The 21,144-nt window shown below is 58.4% G+C and overlaps 1 protein-coding gene across 1 annotated transcript; it reads right to left on the bottom strand.

Annotated features, from left to right (window-relative positions):
* Positions 1-1,719: 1,719 nt before the first annotated feature.
* On the bottom strand, positions 1,720-7,820 carry GPR37L1 (G protein-coupled receptor 37 like 1). Its single transcript, XM_074894028.1, has 2 exons — positions 6,971-7,820; positions 1,720-3,016 (listed from the first exon to the last, which is right to left on the bottom strand). Exons 1-2 carry the CDS (start codon positions 7,661-7,663, stop codon positions 2,204-2,206), a joined length of 1,506 nt encoding a protein of 501 aa, XP_074750129.1. The 5' UTR covers positions 7,664-7,820; the 3' UTR covers positions 1,720-2,203.
* Positions 7,821-21,144: the final 13,324 nt, after the last annotated feature.

The following is a 21,144-nucleotide window of genomic DNA, read 5'->3' as shown; positions in this document are numbered from 1 at the left end:
TGGGGTGTGGTTACAGTCACGTTACTTCCTCACTGTCACCTGTCCCTCCTTGGTGCTGTGCCCATCCCTCAGACAATGGGGCGGGGGGTCCCTTGTCCCCCAGGCAGCACTGGCCACCTGCATGGTCGTTCTCACCCAAGAGGTGCCGGAGCCAGCTCTGATGGCTCTGGATGCCTTGTTTTCTTAGCCTGGGTGCGAGGACGGGCTCAGAGACCTCTGGCTGTGGCCAGGACCTTTCTCTGCCCCCACATCGTGTTCCGGGGCTGCCACAGGGTCCTGCTTCGATGCTGGCTTTGGCGTGGGGTTGCTGCAGGGCTCCAGCCCCCCGCTCCTTGCCCCCTTGCCCAAACCAGCCCCTTCCTGGGGGCTGTGGCCATCGCTGGCAGGGGTGGCCCTGCCCCGCGTCCTCTGGGGGGGCTGGCCCCCTGCCCTGCCCCGCAGGGTTGTGCTCTGTGCTTTACCTGGGTACCCGGGCGCTGGGGCTGGCACCAGGGCTGGGGTTCAGCCCGGCCTGTGGGGTGCTCTCCCTGCTGCGGGGCTGTGTGTTGCCCACAGCCCATGGTGATGGTGCTGCCTGCGCCCTCCCTTCCCCCTGCCCGGCTCTTCTCCTCCCCACGCATCCAGCCCCACGGGGCCACAGCAACAAGCCCGGCTTTGTTTGCCCTTGGCCCAGGCTCAGGACAGAGCCGCACGGACCAAGCGCGTGAGAGCTGCCCCCGCTCCCTTCCTCCCACCGCCACCAAACCCCCACAGGGACCCACTCACCCCGTGGGGATGTAGGGGGGTGAGGGCACAGTGGGCAGCCTGGCCTCTGCTTCCCCCCTTCCATCCCTGCGCCAGGATGAGACCCCTCTTCTCTCCGCCTGCTCCCACAGTGTGGGGCCCAGCACTGGTCGGGGGGAGGAAAGGAAAAACCCATTTCTGTGCTCTTGGAAGAAAACTGGGGCTTTTGTTTCCCTGGAAACGGGGCTGCGAAAGCAAAGCCTGGTGGGTGTCGATGCCGCACAAAGCCTGCAGTGAGCCCCTCGCATTCACCCGGCCGTAGCAACCGTCTCCCTTGCCCCGGCATTTCGTGGGCTGGGGCGGGTGCCAGCGGCAGGACAAGGAGCTTTAACAGCTCTGCTGGTCGGGGCCGGCATGGCCAGCCTGCCCTCAGCCTGGGCAGGGGGTGGATGTGGGGCTTGGAAACCCTGATACCCTGAAATCAACATCCTGGGACAATTTTGTCCCTGCGATGGGCAGGTGGATGAAGGCCAGGAGCCCTGCACGGGGCTGTGTGGATGAGATGTGCTCACCCCGTGGGCTCCCCAGGGGGTGCTGGGGGTGGGTGGTCCCACATGGGACTGTGCACCATGGTCCTGCATGGTGACCCGCCTGCCTTGCAGGCTGCAGAGCACCTCAGCCTAGTGCTAGGCCGGGCTGGCTGGGACCGGTTTGAGTGCTACAAACCACCCCAAGCCCAGACCCTCCCAGGGGCTGGCTTGGCACCAGCTCGCTCGGCATCACCCCAGAGGGAGCAGGGCAGAAGGGCTGGGGACCTTTCCCCATCTCCCTTGGGTGCTGCCTGACCTGGCACGGCTGCTTTCCTGCCCTCACGCCCACCCAGCTGCCCATGCCCACCCCAGAGCCCCCAGGTTTTAGGAAAGAGCCATCCAACCCCAGACGCTGGCTCCCCGGGGCTCTGCTCGGCGGTGCTGGATGGCTGCGTGTGCGACGTGCTCTAGGTTACTGGTTTATTGAGCTCTTTCTTACAGGGCACTGCTTGGATCCGGTGGGATATAATCACTGGGACCTTCTGCTACTGTGGAGGGGGCTGGCAGGAGGGGACAGGACAGGACAAGGGCAGTTTGTGTTTGCTATGTCATCTGCAAACCGCCATGGAAACCCTCTGTAGTTTCAGATGGGACCTTTCTGGCACAACTCCATCTCCAGAGCAGCAACCCCTCTGAGCCTGGCCAGGCAGGCAGGATGGGAGGGTGCTGATGTCCTTGCTGGCCTTTGGGCAGAGGCAAGAAGGCTGCCAATGTAGCCACGGGGACTGGGATTTCAAGCCCCACTTGCCCAAGATGGGGTTTGAAGCCCACGGCGCAGCCCCCTGAGCTGTCTCTTCTGCTTGTTCCACGTCCAGACACAGGCACTAATGGCAAAACGTTTGGTCTTGGGAGGAGGTGGTGGAACGATCTCTACAGTTTCCCGGTGGCACTTAGCAAGGTGTGCCGAGGGCCAGGAGGGGTGGAGGGGACTCCCGGGGCTTGTCGAAGAAGATGGAGGAGGACATCTCCGTTTTGAGCTTGCTGTCGGCGCTGCCCTCGCTGGAGGCAGTGTCGGGGCTGCAGCCCTCGCAGCAGCAGCAGCAGCAGTCCATGAAGGCCTGGCCCAGGGGTCTGCAGAGGCACAGCAGCAGGATGGGCGTCACCGAGCACTTGAAGAACAGGAAGAACTGGTTGATGAGGTTGAGCAGGTCCAACGTCTGCTTGGACATGTCAGGGGACATATAGGCCACCACGATGTTGCAGACGTTCTCCGGGGTGGTGCAGAGCCCGTAGATGATGGTCAGCCCGATGATGGTGCAGTTCAAGTGACTCTCGCACTGGCCGTGCTTGGTCCCGCGGCACTCGCTCTTCTTCTCGGTGCCGCTGATCCTCCGGGTCACCAGCTGGCAGCTCACGGTGAAGAGGATGGGCAAGCAGAAGTAACAACCAAAGTACCACCACATCCGGGCGTTTTGGTAGGTAAGCACCAGCGAGTAGACAGACTCGGGCAGGTTGGACGAGGGCTTCATGGTGCAATACTCCGTCACTATGCCAGACACAGGCGACGTGTCCTGCGCCAGCTGCCAGAGTAGGATCTCTGGCACCGACAGGGTCATGGAGCCCACCCAGATGACAGCCAGCTTGGCGATGATGGACTGGCACTGCTCGATGGGCCGGGCGCTGGCCTGGGGGCTGGTGGCTGCGTGGAACCTGTCGATGCCCAGGGCACAGAGGCTGAAGGTGGTGACTCCCAGCGATGATACCTGGCGAGGGGGGGAGGCAGAACAAGTGGGCCGTGCTGCAGGGTCATCCCAGGGGGCTTGACTTCACCAGGCTGGTGGCAAACCCCTGGCTACCCAAGACCACAGCCTGAGACCCTTCCTCCAAGGCTGTAGGGAGGTCACAACCTGCAGCTGCATCGCAGCTTTAGAGCCACTTTTCTGTGACTCCTGAAAGGGCAGTGGATAAAAATGTCCCTTGACCTGTTTGTCCCTACCCAGCTCCCTTTTCTGCAGAAGGGAGAAGCTTTGCTGGATGTCTGTCTGTCTGTCCAGTTGGAGTGGGAATAGCAGGAATGTCCATCAGGCTCTTCCTCTGTTCTGAAGAGGGACCATCACACCCACCAACACCTTCCCAGGGTCCCCAAGCCTCCCCCAAGCTGCCCCAAGCTGGCTTGTCCCTGCCCTGCTCTGCAGAGTTGCTGCTTCCCGGACAGGCCAAACGAGTTGAAGGCACCGTTGTCACAAATCAGCTTGAGGCAATTTCCGCTGCATTGAGAATGGCAGGAAAAACATCCCCTTTGCCAAAGGGAAGAGGCCAAAGGAGGCAGAGGAATCACGATGGCTCTGGGAGGGCTGGCAAGGCACCGAAGGTCACAATCAGCATTCACAGTCCCAGCCCCAGAGCTGCAGCTTTGCTCGGAGCCAAGTCCCACAGCCCTTGGCCAGAAAAATGGCAGAGTCACATGCTGGTGCCCCCCAGCCCTGTGGCCGTTCCTGGCCTCACAAAGCCATCAAATGTCACCCTGTGCTGAAGGACCTTCCGAGCACTCAGGAAACCACCCAGGGCTCTGCAGGGTGGCTGGATAGCAGCCCAAGCCAGGTCTGGCACTGCCCCCCCTGCCCCTACCCCCACCTTTTCCAGTGGTCCTGCGTTGGCCCCTTCACCAGCTTGTGGCCCACACTGATGCCAAGCACCAGCATCACCATTCGGTTATGCACAGCAGCATCCCCCCCGACACAACATCGGGGCACTAGCCCAGCATCACCATCCTGCACCCAGCCCCACCACCCAACAACCTGCTCATGTCCCAGCTCCTCAGCCCCATGCCCAGAGCCACCCTGAGCATTCAGACCCCTTGCTCTGCCCCACAGTCAACACCTAGCACACTTGCCCAGCTCCCTGGCTGGCAGCTGCAGCCATCCCAGCGCTGCTGTGTTGCTGCCTTTCCTCTCCCCCTACACCCTCCCACAGGCTCTTTTGTTTCTCCCGGTCCCCTCAGTCCTGGCATGTAACTCGGACATGGCAGAGCATCCTCCCCAGTGCCCTGGCAGGGATGCAGCTGGTGCCACTGGTCACCCCAGGCACATCCCTGCACACCGCCTGTCACCAGGAGCCCATGTAGCCAGCTCTGCTCCAAAAACCTGGCTTTGTGCCCCCCCACAGGGCATTTGAGTTGCTACAAAGTGGAGGACAGAAGGTTTGCTCATTACAGAGTTCATGCAGCAGCCTGAAACACTTGCGCAGTCCCACACTGAAAGGCTGGACACTAACTGCTGGACTGCAGACTGATTCCTCTCTCGTGGCTGACTCTGGGCTGGGGATTTAGCTCTGGCCTGGCCAGGCTCTCCTACCCAGGCAGGTGCTGGGTCCCAGGTGAACAGAGAAGCCCTGAAGCCCATTTCTGCCCTTGCTTTGGGGACCAGAGGCAGGAGGGCAGGGTAGGACTGGCAGCTGGGGTGGCAGAGCAGGAGTAGCCTCCTGGGTGGACCACAGCAGGACTGTGAATCCCCAGGGCTGTGCTGTGCCCATCCTCCAGCAGCCCCACCATCCCACCGTCCTTCCTGCCTCCTTCGGGGACCGAGCTGTCTCAGGGGCACCCTGGTGCTGTTCAATCACTGTATCTGGAGGTGCCACCCACAGGGACATGGCCAGGGACCCCATAAGCAACTCAGAGACAGGCTGTGGCAGATTCTTCTCAGGAAGGGGTCTGGTTTGAGGACATCACCCTTTCCTTCCCATCCTTACCAGGGTGCTGAGCCTGCCTGCCTGGGCAAAACATGGGTCCATATTCCTGCCCCTCTCTGAGTCCTCCTTCAACTCGGCTGTGACGTCAGGGGCCTGAGGGGGAGGATAGGGATGGGGCACTCACTGCATTTAGTAAGAGGCTGGGGTGGGAGATCTCCAGAAATGAACAGCTCCTGCTTGCTGAGCAGGGGAGACAGTGCGGAGAGGCGGGGGCTGCACATCTCTAGCAAACACCCCATTGTTGTGCTGGGCTGGAACTTGCAGGTTTAGGACTGTGTCTGGCAGGATACCCAGGGTGCGGGTCCATCACCCCAGGCCTGCGTCCAAACAACCCAGTGGAATTGCTGGGGTCCCCTGCTAGGGGCGTGCACAGCCAAGCTGCCCATGAATGTCCAGGAGCCCCTGTGCCTCCGCAGACCCTGCACAAAGGACTGGGGAGCAGCAGGACAGACTGGGACCACTGCTGCAGCCATGGCCTCACACCTGCTCACCTCACAGCCCTGGCAGTGGGGCTGTGCCAGCCCATCCAGATTCATGTCTACCCTCCATCTCGCCTGTGCTGGATCACCCCAACCTGCAGCTGCTGTCAGGTGAAGCACGAGAGGATAATCCGGCCACCCAGGGACTGGGATGCAGCCAGGTCCTCCACCCCAGAGCCCTGGGTCCCACTCTCCAGCAGAAGCCGGACCAGGGAAGGGGATGTTGGGGAGGGGATTGTGGTGGGACACGTCAATGTCTTGGGGTCATTTCTTTGCCTGTAATGACTGAGGCCTCTGCAGCCATGAGCTTTCCCTGTCTGAGTGCCAAGGCCTGCTCTCTCTTCCCTCCAGCTGTTATTTCTCTGAGCAGGCTTGAGTCCTGGTGATGGGCACAGACAGGTCTGGTGATGACTGAAGGCCAGGTCACATCCCAGCCTGGTGACAGCCCTGGGAGGGCAGGGCTGGCCTGGGCATGGGTGCCAAGGCGTGTCAGTGCTCTCACACAACCTGATCAGGTTTGGGAAGAATGAGGGCAGCAGCTCTGGGGCCCTCCAGCACAAGCTGTGGCCTCAGCTTGCAGCTGGTTTTTCTATGTCTTGTCGGGGGCACTGACCATGGGAGAAGACACTCGGTGGGATGGGCAGATTTTGAACCCTGTCTGGCCTGACCAAGCCTGAGGGGGTGGACCTGACAGTGTATATGATCTCTTCCACCCTTGGGTTTGCACCCTTCTTCAATAAACTGGGCTTTGGAGCCCCAGAGAACACGCACAGGCAGGCTGGGTCTGTCTGTTGTATGTGGGCATGGAGGGGACCAGCAGATCCCAGCTGTCCCTGCAGCATGGGACATGCCCCACAGTGAGGGTTTGTTTTCAATACAAGAGCAGAACCATGCAAAATCACACCATCTGGGGCATTTTTGCTCATTCTGCCTTCCCATCACCACAGTCCCTGTAGCCTTCTCAGCGGGTCCCCAGCTCACCCCGAATGCGGGCAACCCATCACGTGTGAGGCTTGAGGACAATCAAAGATCTCAGGTTCCCAAACCCAATTCCTGGGCTCTCCCACCCCAGTGCTGCCCCACCCACAGCCCCCTGCCCTGGGGCCATCCTCAGTAGTTCACCACAGCCAGTGCTGGGCCAGCACAATGTGGGGCTGAGCCCACAGGCTGTGGGGTGTCAGGCTGGGACAGGGACAGACAGACAGAGGGACCCCATGGACAGAAGCCCCCATGCTGGCTGGACAAAGGAAGGTTTCATGGGATCTGCCCAGCCCTGGCAGTGTTGGTGCTGGCTGCAGAGCCTGAGGAATAGCCTGGGGCCGAAGGAAAGGGAAGGTCAATATCGAGACTGTCCCTCGGCTCCTTGCTGTGCCATGCAATTGGGTTCTCGGACACACAACGCTTGTGCCAGGCCACCAGCAGCATGGACTGTCCCCAAAGCAAGAGGGAGACGAGTCCTTGAGCCCTCCAGGGCCCTGTGCAGCCCCTTACCTCCATGAAGGGTACAATGCGACAGGACACGTCCCCCAGCAGCCTCTTCTTGGTGATCTCGTTGAAGATGACCACGGGCAGGCAGAAGAAGAGGATAAGGAAGTCCCAGAAAGCCAGGCTGGCCAGGATGGAGTTCCAGGCACTCTTCATGTAGTAATTGTGCCACACAATGCACATCACAGAGAGGTTTCCGATGATGCCCACTGCGAAGACGATGAGAGACAGAAACATCACGGCGTAGGCACTGTAGGAGTTTTCCGTCACCGGGTACAAGGGGTTCTGGATTTGCAACCGCTTGTCGGACACGGTGGTGAGGTTGGCTCGGGGCTCTACCCCCTCCCCGTCCGTGGGGACTCCTTGTTGCTGCTCAGATGGGTCCGTGCTGGATGGCAGCAGGGCCTTGGTTGGGTGCAGGCTGGCGGAGTTGAGGGGCCGTGGGAACTCCACCCGCACTCCCGGCACGTACTGCTGCACTGACTTGGAGTCCTCCTCCGTCCCCCGGCGCAGCCTCTCCTTCATCACCTGGACCTCTGGACTGTCCCAGGAAATCATCGGCAGAGTCCTACTTCCATCTGCACCCTGGCCACGGTGGGTGCTGCCTTCCCCAGGCTGCCCAGCCCTGCCTCGCATCGCCGCAGCCCCCGGTGCCAGCAGCATCAGCAGCAAGAGGACAAGCGGCGGCGGCGAAGGCATCGTCCCCTCCGCACCCTCCGGAGAAAGCGTCTGCTGGGAGACAGGGCAGCCCCGAGCACAGGGACGCCGGGGCTGCAGGCAGCGAGGGAGCCGTCCGGAGGAGCAGCCGCTCTGTCCGGCTCCGGCCGCTGCTCTGGGCTCTCCGGAGAGCTCTGGGCAGAATAAAAGCCGCGCTGGGGAGCGGCAGCGCCGGGCCCTCTGCTGGTCACCCCCCACCCCCCGCGCCCGGGGCGGCTGCCAAGCTCCGCTGAGATGAGCCAGCGACCAGGCTGGGCAGCCCAGCATCCCCAACATCCCCCGACATCCGCCCAGCATCCCCAACATCCCCCAACATCCGTCCAGCATCCCCAACATCCCCCAACATCCCCCAACATCCCCCAACATCCGCCCAGCGTCCCCAACATCCCTCGACATACCCCCCAACATCTCCCCTGCATCCCCCCAGAACGAGCCGGACAAAGGCTGCCCGTGGCTTGGCACTGGGGATGGGCTGCTGAGCTCAGATCTGCCCACCTGAGTTCTCCCAGCCCCTGCCTGAGCAGGTGGCACTAAGGATGCCCGAGGTCCGGCACTGGGCACCGTGTGGCACATCCTCTGCACGCTCAACCTGGACTCAGGACGCCTCAAACAGCCAGACCACCTCCCCGGGGCTGCCCACGGTGGGAGGGTGAGAGGATGGACTGGCCGGCCTCAGGTGATGCTCCTCGCCACATCGGGGTGGCAGATCTGCAGGCCCAGCTCTCCCAAGGTTTGTTGCTGTTTTTCCTACTGATTTCCCCTCTGAGACAGGGGTTTGAACAGAACTGAGATCCCTGATCCCCTGCACCTACAACTTCTCCCCATACCCATCATCTCTCCCCCACACCCATCATCTTTCCCCATTTTCATCACCTCTCCCCACACCCACCACCTCTCCTCTGTCCTAGTCTCCTGTTTCCCTACCTGTTATCTCTCCCTGCGCCGTCATCTCTTCCCCATGACTGTGGGACTGGAGGAACCAGGGTCCCCGCTGGGGACGTGCCCTGTGGCACGTAGGCAGTCCATGGGGATGCACGCCAGGCTGGAAGCAGTGGGGCTGTCCCAGACCTGAGCAGCTCAAGGAGTCTGTCCCTCCCCTGCATGGGACAGTGGCAGGGCCTGGGATGCCTCACCCCACCGCCGCCAGCGAACACCAGCTTCCCCCTAGCTGGGACCCCCCTGCCATCTCCATCTGGCACCATGCCCACTCCTCCCTGAGCCAGAGGGGCCTCTGGGCTGATGTCCTGGGGCACTGAGGGGGACATGGGCCTCTTGCTGCGTCACTGGGAGCTGGGACAGCCGATGCCACTGGAACCAGTGCAGGAAAACTGAGTCCCAGAGCTCAGAGGCTGCCCCTTCCAGTGAGCGTGTGACCACAGCTAGCAGGACACTTGCTGACATGGGTTTCAGTGATGGGATGCTCCTGCTCTGCTCAGAATCACATACTCAGCCAGCCCTTGGTGCTTGGCCACCGCAGCTGGGCTGGCAGAGACTCCAGTCCCTGCAGGGTGAGGCAGGAGGAGCCTCTGCTCCCAAATCATTTGGCTCAGCCAAGTGCAAGCCCTTCATCCCTCCCGCACTGGAACCATCCCTCAGCTGTGTGTGACAGTGCTGGTCAGCAAAGGCCCCAGAAGCGGGAGGCACACCTGCAGTCTGGCGCTTTTGCCTGCAGCCCCAGGTCCTGCCAAGCAGCACTTTGCCCAGGGCCCTGCAGGCAGGAGCTGGCAGCTGTGCCTGGCTGCTCTTCCTCACGCTGCTTCTCCCGCAGCCAGGTGCTGCTCTTTGACTCTCAATAACGCTGTGATTTTTGAGCATCATTTGGCTATTTCCACAGGGAAATGAGAATTTCAGCTCCTGCTGGGTTCTACAGGAGCAAACAGTGGCAATGCCCGAGGTCTGTCCTGGGTGCAGAGGGACTGGCACCTCCAAGTGATCACTGGCCCAATGCTAGTGAGCCCATCTGCCAGAGGGAGAATTGCTCAGCCTGAGCTCAGTGACAGTCTGGGGATCACGCAGGACGGCTGCAGGCTGCCAATTGCTCCAGGTGCTCTGGCTGTAAGGACACAAGAGAATCTGTGAAAGATCAGGGGACCAACCCCAGCATTCATGGCTGCTCTGGCCTTGGCGCACCATCCCATACATAAATGATCCAAGTGTTCTTAGCAGAGAACAAACCCCAAAAAGAGGTGAACTGTCTCCAGTTTGCAACAGGGGCACAGTGCTGTGCACAGATGTGGGCAAGCCAGTAGAGCCAGGTCACAGGCAACTTGTCCAGCCAAGCACTGCCAGCATTTTAATTGTCTGGTTAACTGAAGGATAGATAACATGAACTTGGTCCTCAGTGACCCTCCAGTGCTGCTCCCAGCTCCCTCTGCAAAGGCCAGGTAGGAGAACTGATGGCATCAATCCCCACAGGAGGCTCAGACGAAAACCACGCTGCCTGGTGACGGAGCTGAGTGAGGGACAAACAGAGGCAAGGCAGGGCTTGGGGCAGGAGCACAGAGGAGGAGGATGAGATCTTTCCTCAGTGCCCACATCAGCCTGCCAGGAGGGATGCGGCAGGGTGCTGGCACAGTGGTGCAAGGCAGCCAGGTGTTTTTCTGCAAGGAGAGGGAGCTATTTTTAGTTCCATTTCATGGCCATTGCATAATGGCAGGGTGTGTCATGGAGCTGCCTGAAGACAACAGCAGAGTTCACTGGGGCAAGGTGGCATTTTGGTGGCACAGGAGTGACCTGAGGAGGGCTCTGTCACCCAGGGAATCGCCGTCCAAGCAGCCTCCAAGATGCTCCTCTTCCTTCCCTCTCTGTCCAGGACCTTCCAGAGAGCGTGGGTCCCTGACTGTCCCCAAACTGGGGGCCAGACAACAGCTCTGGAGACTATTTGGGAAGCTCACATTTATCTTCTCCAGCCTAAATGCACAGACAGGTTGAGTCTGTTTCTCGGGAGATGAGTGTGCGTCGGGGTTTTGCAGACGTCTCCTTGGAAGGAACTTTATCTGAGTCAGAGCTTTCCACTGTGACCCAGGGGAGGTTTCTTCCTAAATCCCCTCTTTCAGATATTTCATTCAACCCTCCAAGTTTCGCACAAGTCTGCACAAAATTCAGATCCCACCCAAGACCTGTATCTCCCTGCTCTGTGGCCCAGAGGGACCCTCAGCAAAACATTCAAAATCATCTGACAGAAAAGGGGCAAAAGTCAGAAGTGTTTCTGAGCCTGCATTGCACCACGCCAAATATCTTCCCCATTCTGGGACTTTTTTAAGCTGTTCCTTTGGAGCAAGACAGCTTTGTTGCAGCCAAGGGCAACTACAAAACCACCCAGCAACGGCCTCAGCTCCCATCCACCGTGTGCATGTACCCACCATGGCTTGCCAGGTGCTGGGGATGGTTCAGCAGGGACACAGCGGGACGTGAGGGAGAGCTGTGTTGGATTCCATTGCCGGACTGTCTTTCCCGGCCGGAGGGGATAGTGAGGGTACCAGCACCCTCCAGGGTGTGTAAGCGGGCAGTGTCTGTGGCAGCTGGGACCCCCCACGTCAGTTGATTTCTCCGACTCCCTTCTTGACTCCACAGGAAGACCCAGTGTCCTCCTACTCAGGCTCCAGCATCACCATCATGAAGGGTGAGCTGTGTCCAGTCCCAGTCTGTATAACATTGTTCACTGGCCTTGTGATTTCTGGGGAGAAGGAGAACTGCCCCAGGCAATTTGCTCTAATTCAAGCACAGGGGCTTGGCTGAGATAGAGGAAGCTTGAAAGTCTGGGCAGCAGTAAGATAGTTGTGCCTGCGAGTGTAATGCCATGTGCTGAGATGGACAGTTGGTCATCTGAGGGAACATGGGCCTGTCTGTGGGTGGGATGAGAAGCATTTTTGCCAGGAGGTGACAGCACCAGTGAGGCTGAGCTGAGTTTGCAGGCTGGCTGGGAGGGCAGGAGGGTGGCAGAGACAAGATGTTCTCTTCCCCATGGCCTGTACCACCCTGGCACCTTGGAACTGAGGCTCCATCCATGACCTCCGGCAGCCCCGCTCCTCTCCTCATGGCCCCACTCCTGCTGCTGTGCAACTCCAGCTCGGCAGGTCTGTGCTCTGCTGGGCCATCGTGTCACAGAGCATCCTCACCAAGGGCTCTGGGAGATGCCAGAGCTGTCCCTCTCATCCCCTGCTCAGTGCGTCCCTCAGCAGACCCCAACAGTGAGCTTAGACCCAGTGTAGCTCAGCTCTTCCAGAGCCCTGCAAGTGGGCAAGAGCCTCCTATAACTACAAACAGCCTGAAGTGACTGAAGAGTAGGCATGCTCAGACTCAATTTCACATCTGATTTTTCTCCGTTGATGAAAACACAGTATAAATGTCAGAAACCCCCCTGAGGCTTCAGTGTGTCCTCTGGCGAGCTTTGATGAGCTCCTCAGGGCTACCCCAAGCTACCTCTGACAGTGCATAGCAGAAGGGGATCTGTCCTGGCTGCTTTGCAGACATGGCAGGACGAGATGCTCCAGAACCAGCCACCCCCTGCCACTGCGGGTGCCCCTCACCCTGCGGCACCTCGCCCTTCCTCTGGTGACGGGGGCAGACGAGACCCAAATGCCCAATGAGAGGAGGGAACGGCTCCCTTTTGTTTCCACCAAACAGTCTGGGCTGTGCGGGAGCAAAGCAATAACAAGGCTGGTACACGCCTGTTTGCCCTGTGCTTTAGAGTGATCTGCATGGCTCCTTGGAAAGGGGGGAGAGGGCAGGGAGGGGACACGGTAAACACAGACAGCTGGTGCAGGCAAACCCTGCGCTCAGGCAGCTGCAGCTCTGAAGGCAGGGCTGCGGGAGGTGGGCGCTGCGAGGAGCTCCCCACCACTGCTATGACCCCTTGTCCTGAATGAAGATGCTCCCGTGTGGTTTTCATGCCCTCCCGAGGACTGCTGAGACCAGCCCAGCATCTGTGCTCACCCCGGCTTCTGCGTCTCAAAATTAACTCCTGGTGTGCTGGGCTAAGCCTGCCTCAGTGCTTTATGGGGAGTTTGGAGTTCCCATCAGTGTCTCGATAGCACCGACCCTGCAAGCTGCTGTCTCCTGCAGGGGTGGTATGCAACGGTTCAGTGCAGAATTTGGGGGATTTCGGGGTGAAGCAGCCTGTGATGTGTGACCAGCTGTTCCCGGCACACCACGGTGCCAGCCAGCTGCATGCGGGAGCCATGAAAGGCTTTGGAGCCTGCGGCTCCCCCTCCCCTGATCCTGCGCTTCCTTCCTGGAGCTCATGAAAAGCCTCTCCAGTCCGACCGCAGCCCCATTGCGCTGAGCTCGCTGCAGCCAGCACTACTGGAGCAAACTTGCACCCCACGGCCTTCCCGGCCTCCGGCAGGACGTGGGCTCTGCTCCCTGTGGGCGGGTTTCCCAGCAGTCACTGGTTTAAAGCATGACATGAACACTCAATTCCACTTTGCAGCGAGGAAACGAAAATGACGGTGGGATTTCCTTTGAGCCACAGCAGGAGGCGAGTTCCTGGGGCTTCCACACAGGGGCCACCGTGGGGATGTCCAGGCTCTCCGTGGGTCGGGGCCATGGCGCTGGACGCAGCCTTGGCTGTGCAGTGAAGTGTTATCAGCTCATGTGAGCAGGAGCTGCATTTCTGTTTGCAACACGGCGATCATGTTGGGTTCAGGGGAGGAGCGGAGAACCCAAGGCAAGTTCAGCTTAGGGCGAAGGCAGTATTCTCCCATGCAGTAAAATGAGCGATGGTCTGGAAGCAGTGAGAGGCCATTTGGAGAAGCCCTGAGCTTGGCCCCTTTGTTGGAGCTCACTTGGCGATTCACTCCCAAGTTCCCTGTAAATGCACAAGGACTCACAAATGCAAAAATGCAACTTGGAACAAAAACACTCAGAAGTATAATGTAGAAAATAAACCATCTTCACATCCATCACCTTTTTGGGGGGGACAAGGTATTTGGTTTCTCCATTTAGAATCATAGAATCACATTCGGGTTGGAAAAGCCCCTCGGGATCATCGAGTCCAACCCTCAGCCCGACTCTACAAAGTTCTCCCCTACCCCACATCCCCCCACAGCTCATCCAAACGGCCCTTAAACACCCCCAGGGATGGGGACTCCACCCCCTCCCTGGGCAGCCTATTCCACTCTCTGACCACTCTTTCTGTGAAACATTTTTTTTGCCTCAGTTCAGTCCCTCCAGCTCTAGTAATAACTCCTTTGTTTTTCCCTGCTTTCGGTTAATCCTCACGCTCTCTTGCTGCTGTGTCCCCTGCTCTGGCTGTCACACGCTGCAGCTGGGGGCTTCAGAGCTGCACAGAGCTTGGGTTTGGGGTGGCAGTTGCCGGGGGCTATTGCAACATCCCCTCTAGGTCCTGGGGGACGTCAGCTGGAGCACTGGTGAAAACAACCATGCTTCAAGGTTGTGTCACCCCCTGTTTCCTAGTACCACTTTCAGGGTGCTTCATCTTCCTAACTGCTCGCAGTGAATTCCAACTCCTCCTGCAGCCGTGGAGGTTAAAACCCAGATGAGGCTGCAGATGAGCAGGAGAAAGGTCTGGGGGAGCTTTAAGGACAGAGAGCCTGTGCTAGGTGACTTGTGTCAGGGCTGCCATCCCGGCTTGAGTCGGCAGAGGGAGAGGCAGATTGGGTGACCTGTGGCTGCAATCCACCCGCCGGCCAAAACCTGGGGCTGGGGAAACACCGGTGGAAAATAACCTGCCTGCAGAAAGACGGAGGCGGTCCTGAGGGAGGCACAGCGCTGGCCTCCGTCCATGCTCTACCCAAACCATTCAAGGTCTCAGAGCAAAAGTCAAGGTGATTTGCACTTATCAGGAATATCATGGTTTGTCTCTCCTTGGAAAGGCGCGAGGAGGGAGCTGGGATGTGGGCAGTCTGTGCTGCTCGGGGCGATGGGCCCCCTGTGCAGGGGCAGGGGGCACCCCCCCACCGAGGGCTGCCGGGCTTCAAGGCTGGCAGAGGGTGGCCCAGGGTCACGTCCCCTGCGGCAGGGTGTCTGTGGGCCCGGAGCTTTGTGAGAGGCTGCGGCGCATTCAGGGGGACCTCGTGCGCAGGCAGCCTTGCCCGCAGGGGCTGCCTGCTCTAGGCAGCCTGGCAGGGCTGTGAACTCCTTGGTGGGGGGGATGGCCACAGGTTTCCGTGCTCGCAGGGGTGCCATTCAGAGACTCCGCCCCACCCCATAGCCAGGCTTGGTCTCCTGAGTGGCCTCTCCTGTTGCCCCCAGAGCTTGCCTTCAAACCGGGCAGCTCATCTTCACCATCCTGACCAGATACTGCTCTTTCTGCATCCATGGGCAGCCCCTGGCCACCGCCGCCGGAGCCTGATCCTGTGATGTGCTGAGCACCCCCAAAAATGTCCATCCATGCCAACATCTACCACCAGACACCACAGACCCAGTGCCACTGCCTGCCCCTTCCTGCGGGTGAGGTGTCAGCACCCGGGGCTGGCAGCAGGGTGGGCAGCGGGGACTGCCCAGGCACCAACCCCATTGATGCCCGGGGGTGGCTGGGGATGGGGGGACCCTGCCCTGCCTGGAGGACATGCTGGGGAGGATGGCAGGGTTGGTTTGCCTGCTTGTTGCCCTCAGACCCAACAGTGCGTGGGTGCTGGGGGCAGGGTCCAGACCCCTTGCCCTTCCCCCTCTGGCTGCCCACAGCCTGGTCAGCGCTGCCTGCACAGAGGGACGGATCCCCAGCCCTCCAGTGGGGACCGGGGCACCACAGTGACATTTGGCAGCTGCTGTGAGTGCCCCACCCTAGGTGCGGATGAAGGTCACCATGCAGAAAGTTCGGCTGCTTGCTGACGGAAAAAATGGGGAAATTCCCTGCTTTGTGCAGATGCAAATGAGGTCTGGGCCTGGGGACCCTGTGCCCGAGACCCCTGCAACTGCCCTCCCTTCTCCAAGCCCCAGTGGCGCTGGGGGGTCTCCATGCTCCCCCACCCAGGCCACCACTGCAGCAGATCAGCCCCCCTGAAGCCTGTCCTCCACCCTGGAGTTGTCCTGGTGTCAGGGCATGGCTGTGTCCCCAGGGCGGTTCTCATGGCCCCCAGCCTGCCCCTACATCTGGGTGGGCTATGCCCATGCCCTGACAGACAGACACCCCCTCCTGATGGACCCACTCTCTGGAGCCAGAGGTGCCTTTGCTGGAGCCACATACAGGCGGGGCCACACCAAGACCCCAAGGACCAGGGGTGTCCCCTAGAGCTGATCACATCCTTATTGCTGTGGCCAAGGAAATGGGGGACAAGATTGTGCCAGGATCCTTGGAGGTAGGGGCTTGTGGGAGGAGATGGGCATCTGTCTGCGCTCTGCCATGCAGGTTTGGTACCTGTGACCCTTGCAGAGCACTGGACGCTGGTGCTGGCATTGTGCTGATGCTGTGTGACCAGGCCTGGCCTGACAATTGGGTTGGCAGGACCTCTGTGAGGTCCCAGAGGTGCACACAATTGGTACGATATGCTCTGAAGGTATCTACAGACCAGGCTCAGGAGAGGGCAGAGTACAGGAAGGGAATCTCCTAAGCCTTTGCCTTAGAAGTCCTGTTTTCCAGGGCTGTGGTACTGCCTGGGGTGCTTGGAGGATGATGGATGATGCAGGGAGGGAAAAATCTCCCCACCAAGTTTGTTAACCTGTAAAGCCATTATCCATATGGCTGTGTCTGTTAGTCAGGAGGACACAGCCACAAGTGGGTGAGATGGGCTCCATCGATGTTGGAGCTGCTCTCCCCCAACACCTGCAGCATCAGCAAGGCCCGCCACGAGCACAGATGTGCAAGTGAGATTCCTGAGGCCACCAGCACCATCCATCCCAGGCTCCAGGCCTTGCCACCTGCAAGTCAGAGGTGTCAGCCACGGCCGTGGCGGCTGTGCAGTGAGAGGGAGAGGTTGTCCTCTCCCCAGTGATGGAGAAAACCCCAGGCTCCCTGTGCAGTTTTCTCCACTCTCCTTGTGACTCAGTCCCACATGGTGAGTTGCTCAGCACTGCGACACTGACCCACACGGCCGCCAGCCAGCAGCCCACGAAAGACTGGAGCTTCTCAATGCTGCAATAAGGCAGGAGCTGGCAGCTTGCAAGATGTTCTCCCCTAGATTCAGGTCAGTAGCTCCAGCTGCACACTGAAGCCCGTGGCCCTGAGTCACCAGGTGACACAACCATGTCCCACTGGTATCTCCCAGGTGTGGCAGCTCCACAGGTGATGTGAGGCCAGCTGGCTCACCAGCACCAAGGAGCTGGTGATGCATCAGTAATTGCAGCCTGGTGCTGATGGCACTTGTGACTGTAGGTGGGGGATATCTTTCTGCTACTCACAGCTTTGGGCAATTGCTGAGAAGCTGGTGACAGACCACTTGGCTGGCAGATGTCACAAGTCTGCCAGGATTTGGGCCATTGTCTCCTGGAAGAAGCTGTCAAGCTCCATGGAACCCTTCTGGGGCTGTCGAGGGCTTGTGCCTGAGGCAGACTGCTCACCCCTCTGTTCCTGTCCCTGACAGCAAGGCCACAGGCATGGTCTGCTGCCTGCCATGTCCTGATCATCACACTGGGAACTTCCCCGCCTGCTCCACTGAGTCAGATGCACCACCTGGGAACAGAGCCAGCCTTGGACCCTGCGCCCTTGTGAGCAGCAGAGAGCAAGGCCACAGCACCAGGCCATGGGATCCTGGAGCCCCCAGACTGGGGATACACCAAATGCAGCAGTGTGATGCCACAAGCACACACAGGAGAGGGGGAGAAAGTGTCCCTGGGACATGCTTTGACTTCTACTGTTGCTGACGAGCACTTACAGACCGAGCGGTTCCCGATAGGTGCTGTACAGGCAGAGAGGGTACGTTCAGGCTGAAGGGCCGCATGACACAGTGTCCTGGCTTAACCAGGATAGGGTTAAGTTTCCCCAGCAGTGGGGGGGGAAGCTCTAGCCGGGTTATTCAGATACCATGCCGACGTCACATCCTGGCAGGTCACATTTTCCTGGCGCGGAGTGCGGTGCACTCGTGGTTTTGTACATCGTGCTTCAAACTGCTGTATTTGGTAGCTATTTTGCTCTGTTCACTGCTATCACTATTACTGTTATTGTTATTGTTGTTGTTGGTTGTGTTGCTATTGCATTGTTGTATTAAACCTTTCCTTATTTCAGTCTTGGGGCTTTGTATTTCACTCCCTTTGTGGGGGAGGGGCAGCGGCCGCGTGGTCTCAGATCCCGGCAGGGGCTAAACCACCACACACAGGCATGTTTCCCATGGGGATCCCAGCCACTGGCGCTGGGCAGCTTTAGTCCCATTGGCCTAAAAGTAGAGGTGCTGTTTCTTTTCCCTAAAACACCTGACATCTCCATCTCCAAACTGCAGAAGAGGTACACACCGTGGTCTGCAGGAGGACGATGGTGTTTTGTGTCACCAGCCACCTGGGCTGCAATTACCCCAGCATGGGAGAGGTGAAAAGACGTGATGTGATGGAGAGCAGAGGTTCAGGACTGGCCACAATCCCAGCGCACTCCTGGGGACTCTTCATACTGGGGTCAGAGGGACCCTTGGTCCTACAATGACGTCTTAAGTCTGTTGTCCTAATCATGGCCATGCAGGTGAGCTCATCAGGCAGGACAAGGTCCTGCCCAGCCTGGCAGGCCTCTCACTCCTTGCTGGGACACTCATAAAATAAAACATTTTCTCTGATCTCACTGTGTGTGAGCAATCCTGGGGCTGCCAGCAGAGAGCAAAGGCAGAGGGGGTGAGAGAAAGAGTGGGATGCAAATGGCAATACCCCATGAGCATCATATGTACCAAAACACTGGAGGATTTCCAGCACCTCAGGACATGACATCCCTTTATCTGCGGGGTGCTGAGTGAGCCCCCAGAGAAGGGAGCAGGAAGCAGAGAGCCAGCACTGAGCAGAGCCGGCAGGACACAGCCAGGGTGTTCCTGCTCTGCGTGCCTGGCTCCTGCAACCTCATAGTTGTGGGCTTAGAGAACCCATAAAACGTGGGAATATCTGGGGCCATCACCCCACTCCCAGCACTCGCTGCGGACTGACAGATAAGCTCCCATGGGCAGGTATTTGAGCTAGCACGGTGTCAGGCTCCGGGGCCGCTGAAGGGGCAGGCTGCCAGGCAGGTGGTAACGCTGCCAGGCGGTGCAAGGACACTCCTGCCAGTGGAGAGTGGCGTCAGCTAGTCAGACACTTGTGAGAAAAGGTGCATGTGAGGATGTCCCTTCCCTTGACGTGGGGTACACAGGGCTCTGTCTTCACTGGGACAGGGCAGCAGCCAATTGCACCAAATGTGCTGGATTTAGAAATAACATGTTGAGGAAAGCAGTTGGAAGATTTTAATAGGACATTTTCCAAAAGAAGCAGGGAGGGACGTTCTTCAAATAACCTTTTAACCTAGAGCTTTAAAAAAGTCTTAAAACCCCACCTGGTCAAACCATACTTCACCTGAAGATTTTTTTGCTAATTTGCTGGGCACTCAACAAACCCTTGGACCAGATCTAACCCTCTTACATCTGCCGCTTTTTGCGCAGAGTGGCCTTCTTCAGCCTTGCAGTAATGTAAATGCTCCTTTATCAAATACTCAGATGGATTTCAGTGGATCTGAACTGAGAACTGGTGAGCACAAAGCAAGGATCTTGGCAGGATCATAATGTAGACTGTGACCAAGAGGATAAAATTGTCTGAAGCATGGATGGAAACATCCCAGTGTGAAAGAACTCGAGAAAACACCAGGGATTATGTGAATGGCCTGTATCAGTAACCAGCAGTGGAAGTGACCACAGGTAAACTGATAAACACTGAGAAATGCAGTGTTCGTGCTGAGCCCAGGAGCCCTGCATTCTTGTAACAGGAGGGTGATGCCAGCAAATGCCCTGTGTCTGCCTCCTAGCCCAACAATTTGACAGAAAATGGCCAAAAATTAGGATGAACAGACAGCAGCTCCGCCTGAGTCATGTGGAGGGTGAAGTGAGCAAGGCTTGGAAGTGAAAAATCCTGCAATAATAACTGTTGATGCCTGTCCAAAACCTGCCCAATATCTAGTTTGTCATTGCCAGTTGAGAGGATGCAACACAGAGAGGACTTGACTTGTCACCCCTGTCCTCTGTGTCTCAGCCTGAAGACCTGGCCATACCCCTTGTGCAAACACATCGGGGTGGGGGTGGCTGTGAGAGTGAGAGAGACCAGCAAGAAGTTGAGAGTCTGAGTCAGTTTTGTTTAAAATAGAAATCCCCTGTCAATAAGGTCTGTCACGGAGTTCTGTTACATGCTCAGGAGTAAGCCATTTCTTCTCCTGCATTTCTGCTCCAACCCCCACCAGCCCAGCTTGTGCAGTGCCCCGGCCCGGGTCAGGAGGTTTGTGGTTCATTGGAGACAATTCCAACTCTGAGTTTTGTTCCCAAATGGTTCCTGGCACTTGGGACAGGTCTGCTATTTCCACTGTCCAACGTGTGTTTTAGTCTATGAAGCTTTTCTCTGCCCACCTCATCTCCTCTGCCATTGGCAGAGACACCTCTGGTCCATAACCCAAACATATATTTGGGGACCTCTTTTTATGAGCTTTGTTTAAATGGCTCTCTATTTGCTGAAATGACTTTTCTCTTTTCACTATCACAATTTTCTCACTTTTCTTCCTGTCCTTTATTTGAGGATGTGAGTTTTCTGACCTCAGCCAGGAGGATGGATGGACACGTCTGCACTCACTGGTCTTTTCCCACTCCATGATTGAAAAGTGACAAGGAGCTGGGTGCCAGCCACTTGCTGCTTCTGCAGTTTCCTTGGAGTCTGCTTTGGAGAGATGCTGAGCCTGGGACATCTAGATGGGATCACGCTGACCAGTTGCTGCAGGGGGACCAGCTCCCAACAACCATGTGCCCAGACAGCCCAAGGTCAGCACAGTGGCACAACCCCCAGATTGTCCACACGGCAGCAGCCTGTTGGCAGATAAACCCTGGGAGAGCTGTGGGTGGGAAGAGCAGTGCCCAGACACAGAGGGGGAACCTTCTCCTCCCAGAGGAGCAAGGAGCCCTGCAAGATGCATCTACTGTAGCTGCAAGTCTGAGCCCATGATGGTACCCACTTTTCTTCCTCCCCCTTTCCCCAATCCTGAACACCTTTCTGACCTTGGGTGGCAGAGTCCTGCCAACCTGCTGTGCCAGAAGGAGGAGCTGAGCCCTTCCCGACTGCTGGGCAGGCGTAGGTGGTATCTGCAAACCCATGAGTCAGCTTGCAGGAATGCAGCTGGGACCGGGTGGCAGAGGAAGGACAACAACCTGCCCCACAGTGCCGGGGGATCCATGAGTCTGTGGGTGATCTCTTTCCCTGCAGGGTGACGTGGTCACAAGCCCTCATGCCCACCTTGCTGTGAGCACACACACCACCTCTGCTGGGGCAGTGGTACCCTTTGTGCAACCCCTTTCCCTCCCAGCCACAGCTCCCTGCATTGGGGGTGACGCAGCAGGGGTATTCTCCTGGGTGAGCCTGACCAGCCA

Source organism: Strix uralensis, chromosome 24 (assembly GCF_047716275.1).
Source record: "Strix uralensis isolate ZFMK-TIS-50842 chromosome 24, bStrUra1, whole genome shotgun sequence".
Taxonomy (NCBI): Eukaryota; Metazoa; Chordata; class Aves; order Strigiformes; family Strigidae; genus Strix; species Strix uralensis.
Note: the sequence above shows the minus strand (reverse complement) of the source record. Positions and strands in the feature narration are given on the sequence as shown.